Consider the following 5738-nt stretch of genomic DNA (forward strand, 5'->3'; position numbering starts at 1 on the left):
GTGTTGGAATGAACGTTTGGTAAGACCTGGACGTTTCATTAATGTTAAGCAACGAAGTTTCTTACCACATCTGGGTCGTAATCATCAACAGAAGAAGATAATGGGACAATCTGCAAAAAAAAAAAAAAAAAACACATAAGAAAGATTGAGGGTCAGAATACTTTGTAGCAATTTAACAACAATTTGCAATTCATTTAATCAATTAAAAATGCTTCGCTTCTGTTAGACTCTCTCCGTCAATTGTCAACACCTCATGACACAACATGTATCTCTAATGATTTCAACAGAACGAGTGGTATGTAATTTTGTTTTTTATAAATTTTGAATACATATTTATCTAGATAAATATCGATCTATTTATAATATAATTAATCTTAATTTTATTTTTATTTATCTAATTCTATGTTAAAGAAATGGAATAATGCTATTGGTCCGTGTGTACACAAGTGACACGCCGTTATTGCCTAAAAACGGATGCCCCCGCCCCACTAATGTGTCAAAGTTCATACTTCAAATGGCACTCAAACATTTCGAGAGTACTTGTTCAATATTGAGTTACTGTCACAAAGGTACTAATTACAAGTGAGTGAGTGAGTAAATACACCTACAACGACAGCCTAATACCAACACAATGGATAATCACAGACAGGCCTAGGCCATACACGTATCTGAGGGAGCAGAACTGAGCTCCACTCTCCCTTTCTCGGGCGTCGAATTTCAAAGTTGAAACAGGGGTCCAATCTCCCCGACGGACACTGATGTCCCTGACGAGAGCGTAAGTGCGTCGATCAAAATCTCTACACAAATAACCTCTAAATTATAACAATTTATTTTTATTTCACTTATTTTTATTTCACATATTTAGGCAGGATAACATATACAGACGACATCTTAAACGCTGTTTTACAATAATAATGGTCCTGCAATAATACTATACAATAAACAACGAACAAGAAGGCAACCAAAACATACAGATACAATGTAAAATACAAATAGTAAAACCCCGCATTTCTGAGGATTCGGGGCCAAGAATTACAGGGTTAGGCTTAACTACAAAACTTAAATACAAAATGGTAAAATCTATCCCCCGTAGGACACCATCCCGGTATTTCTGAGTCAAGGTTTCGGGGATGGAATTTAACAATCAAAACATAGACCAGAAAAATATCAAAGATAATAGATATTTTAAGGATGTTAAAGTGATATTCAGAAAAGGGTTTCAAATGCTTATACTGTATAATTTATTTTAGAGTCCAAATGATTTTTTTTCTAACCGACAGATTGTGTTTTCCTTCCCCACTCTGGCGCCACCCCTCAGTTGAAACCTCTGGATGTTTCAATTTAACAAGGACAAATTATGATCCAAAAATAATTATGACGACATCTCCTATGAGATTAAACATGACTGTGATCCGCTTAATGCATGATAATATTTCTTATTAAGTCAGATACGGTAAGTCAACATAAGTATTCGTAACCAATTAACTAATTAAGTGTTTAACAGAAACAGGTTAATGTATACAACCTCTAAAATATAGAATAGTACGACGTCAACAACATGGCATTGATGTTCGTAAATGATTATAAACATTGGAAATTGATGTTAATTAGCTATACGTTATTCTATATTAGGTGAATTGACGTTTAATTAAAGATAATATTTTTGATTTGAAATATTGAACCGCATGATCTGATATTGAGTGACAATAGATAAACAGATGATAATGTGTACATGATAAGCCTTAATAGCTGCGCGACAAAACTGACCTGTTTAATATACAATTCTAAATCGTATCGTGTCGAAGGAGCAAATTTTAATAGTGATGGTAATTTAATACAGTACGACAAGGTACAATACACTACCACAATACAGTACTGTCGATTGCGACGTTTAGAATGAGATCCGGTACGTCACCAAACGGATTGATGATGAAAATATGACATCAAAAAATGAGTCTATAAATGCTGTAATGTATCAGTCTACCAAAGATTAGCAGGCGAGGATGCTCTGGGGAGTAGGGTCCCAGTGGGCAGAAAATAGGTTCGAACACAAGATTGCAGTGATATTGGAAGTTGGGGGAGGGACGGCGAACTGGTGTATTCTGTGAGAATACTCCTCCTCCGTCAGAAAAGTTTTGCTCGCGTTCCCCTTCCTTTCATTCAGGTGCTACCCGCGTAGCGCCATTAATAGCCCTAAAGACTGTCAGATGTTGTGCCTCGACAAGGCACGTCAATATAACCCATGATATCACTCATCCAGGAGTATGGTATAGGTCTGTGGAGCAGATAACTGGTTGCAAACCTATAGGGTCTATGATGGAATAGTCCCTCAATCTAATCTAATCTAATGACCCGGGGGGGGGGAGGTCTCGTCATGTGTTATAACACACATATCTCACGTATGAAAGCAATACCCAATCACGATGATTGTATTGATTGAGCTTTCACCGTGAATGGGCTACAGTAATTGGTAAATTAGTATAGTTTAAATTCACTTGGCCTGCCTTATTAATATTCTACTGTGTTGTTATAAAATTTGTGAGGTTCTTTTGTTTTCAAACTTGGATATTAGGCTATAGTGGTGTATATCATTCCGAGAACCCAACATGAGGGTGTTCAAACAGGGCGTACGGGGGCTCCAAAGAAATACAGTAGCTTGCGCCCCCTGGGTCCCCTACCTTCACTGGAAATTTGCTGAATAGTTAAAAATCGCGTCAACCTCACTTAATCACCAAATTCCCACCTAACTTTGCTCCCCCTACCATCATGTCAATGCCAATACCCTTATATACACCGAACCCCAACCCATTACGGTATCATTCATCCTCAGCCTACATTCATGACTCAGGCCTATCATCGTCACATCGCGTAAGGGCCATATTTGTATCCATGGTTGACATAGCACAGCAGTGTAACATAAATGACACGTGTGAACACTTAAAATATATATCACACGAACAGACACAGCATCACATGCCACCGTATCCTGGAAACATCAAGTTATTTTAATCAGAAGTATTTTCCTGAGAGTCCTACATTACCTTGCCTATCGTGTTACAACTGCTCAGTTGTGTTGTGGAGTTATTAATATATCTCTATAGTTGTGTCAATGGAGACGAGGAATCTTCTCGTATGTAATATTATATTATAACGTGCTGATTCTCTCACGTTGTTCACGGTCGGTTGAACCATGGTTAAACCACGTATGAACCAGAGACTTCAGCATTGTCATTCCGAAATGTCAATCTTTAACAACCAGGGGCGGATTCAGAGTTCCAAAGGAGGGTCAATTCCAGGGAATCCGGATGCATGCCCCCGCGAAATGTTTGTTAAACCTGCCCTAACAACTGACATCCAAAAAGGCCAATGAATACGCGTATGTCTCATAAGTAATACATAAGTACGTTTACACTGTAATTTTGTGACCGGCAACAATATACAGGCCTATAATAAATTTACGATAAATAAATTGGAAAACTTTGTATAGCGCCTGTTAGAAAAATATTATTTGCCACTTGACGCATAAAGATTTAAATAAGAATTATTGTTTAAAGAGATACGTTTTAATGAGAGTCTTGAATGCATCAGTATCAGTAGTTAACCGAAGTTTAGGTGGAAGAGAGTTCCATTTGGAGCGGAAAACGAAAAAGAACGTTTGCCAGTACGGACATAGCATTCTAGGAACAGATAATCTGAAAGAGTTCGAATGTCTTGTGCAGCATAAATATTTTGTTTTAAGATGGATGAAGAAAGATAATATGGAGCGTGTCCATAAGGGACGGAGCCGGTCCCTATCTTAATCGCAGCCCAACCAATGAAAATCAACTGGACCAAAATTCAGGCCCAATACTCAAAACTTGATCTCCGTTACGAATACAAATGGAAAGTTAAATGGGAAAGAAGTATATTTTGTTGAACCCCATCCCCTCTAAAACGTTTTTAGTTCCGATGAGAAGTTCTAGAAACACTCGGCTGATTAATAAATCTCTTTTTGTATGAGCAGCCGTTATTGATTACCGTAATATGTTTATTTGTATGGGCGGCCGTTAAGCCCATCATACTCTACTGCTTCTATTATACTGCCTTAATCGGAGCTTTCGAGATTAATACGCGAACTTTTTTTTTTTCAAAACGATGCCCTTCCCCTTTCCTCCAAAATTCTGATTGTGTTCTGCAAGCGTCAACAGGTATGAGTCAAGCCTACAATAAAATAATGAAATGAGGGTCGTCATGAAACTCATAAACGGGTCTCAGCATTTTCTTTTTGCTCTGAAAATTTCAAATTGGAGACTATTCAGATCTTCTTGTATAAGTAGGCATGTATTATTCTGCTCTCTTGGCTAATCATAAGAAAACAAATCTTACATCCCTGCAAGTTTGCTATAATAACTCGCTCAGAATGTTGTTAAAAGTTGCAAAGATATTGTAGCGCCAGCGATGTTTGTTAATTATGGCATTCCGTCTTTTTTCGAATTTCTAAGCTCAATTTTTAGTTTTCGTAAGCGACGGCTCTCCAGCAGAAAAACATGCTCGTTTCCATTTTATGTAAATATGTGCTGAGGTTTTCCAAATTGAATTCTTGGTGGACAGATCTGCTGTACACTTAGGCCTAGTCGTTTTAATGTTTCAAAGAGGTTCGCAATTTTTTTCTTCAATCAGATAATTAATCTTTTTTCTCTTGCCTTGTTTTTTGTATTATTTGGATATTAAATGAAATAAAAGAATTGAATTGAATTGTGTACGGACGTTTACATCTAATTATGATTATCATCTATGCACCCTACGTTAATTGTTTATCCGCTACTCTACGTCATACTGTTACAGCTATAAATAAACGTACAAAGGTAAATTACAAACCTACAATGGCAAAGTAAAATAATCTCCTGAGTAATACGTGATTTAAACTTTACGACTACGGTTACACCATTAATTGAACTTTCCACTACCGTCAGTTGCTAAAAAGGACACATGCCTGTTTGGGGGACATGTGCGTATTTCTAGCTATAAATAACATTCACTTATTATTATCATTATTATTATTATTATTATTATTACTATTATTATTATTATTATTATTATTATTATTATTATTCTTATTATTATTATTATTATTAATATTATTATTATTATTATTATTATTATTATTATTATTATTATTCGGGAAGAATGTATCCTTCAATTTTTAGCCAGAAATTTAAGCTTCATCATTAGCCTAAACATTATTATCCGATTCGTGTTTAGTTTGTTGACCGTACAGCACACACAACTCAAAAACACTGACCTAAGCGCTGGTGTGTAAACACGCCCTAAAGATTATTATGCATTATCAGTTTTCGTCTTATTCAAAAGATTACCTTCTTTAAACATAAACTATATGTTAAATACATAAAATGTCAATCAAAAATTCGTTTACACGATGCACTATTGTACAATACAATTTACATCTCGCACGTAAAATTGGTAAACGCCAGAACAATGCTTCTCTGCATTTTCAGTGGCGGATTCAAGGAGAAGGGGTAGGGGTGGCAAATGGGGCGCTCGCAACCCCTCCATATTCCCACGGCAGCAGCCAAATAAATCAATAACCGAATGTGAAATCATTTAGATAAGAGATTAAAATTGCTTTAAAATGGTTTCGATCCGATAAGGTTTGAGATGTGTGTTTGCACGCGTAAACAGCCTTACATTAGTCAGATATGAGTCGTAAATATGACACTGACAATAATATAGGCCTATAT

At 36.3% G+C, this 5738-nt stretch overlaps 1 protein-coding gene across 1 annotated transcript in view; it reads right to left on the reverse strand.

The window, feature by feature from the left end:
* LOC117114361 (endosomal/lysosomal potassium channel TMEM175-like) overlaps window positions 1–5738 on the reverse strand; it is a gene marked incomplete in the record, with an annotated part of 34072 nt that overhangs the window by 23355 nt on the left and 4979 nt on the right. The window contains 1 exon segment of the mRNA XM_033258012.1: window positions 66–110. Coding sequence (XP_033113903.1) covers window positions 66–110 — 45 coding nt within the window.

Source organism: Anneissia japonica, unplaced genomic scaffold (assembly GCF_011630105.1).
Source record: "Anneissia japonica isolate Jap-2015-1 unplaced genomic scaffold, ASM1163010v1 scaffold1231_len1163931_cov198, whole genome shotgun sequence".
NCBI classification, from domain to species: domain Eukaryota; kingdom Metazoa; phylum Echinodermata; class Crinoidea; order Comatulida; family Comatulidae; genus Anneissia; species Anneissia japonica.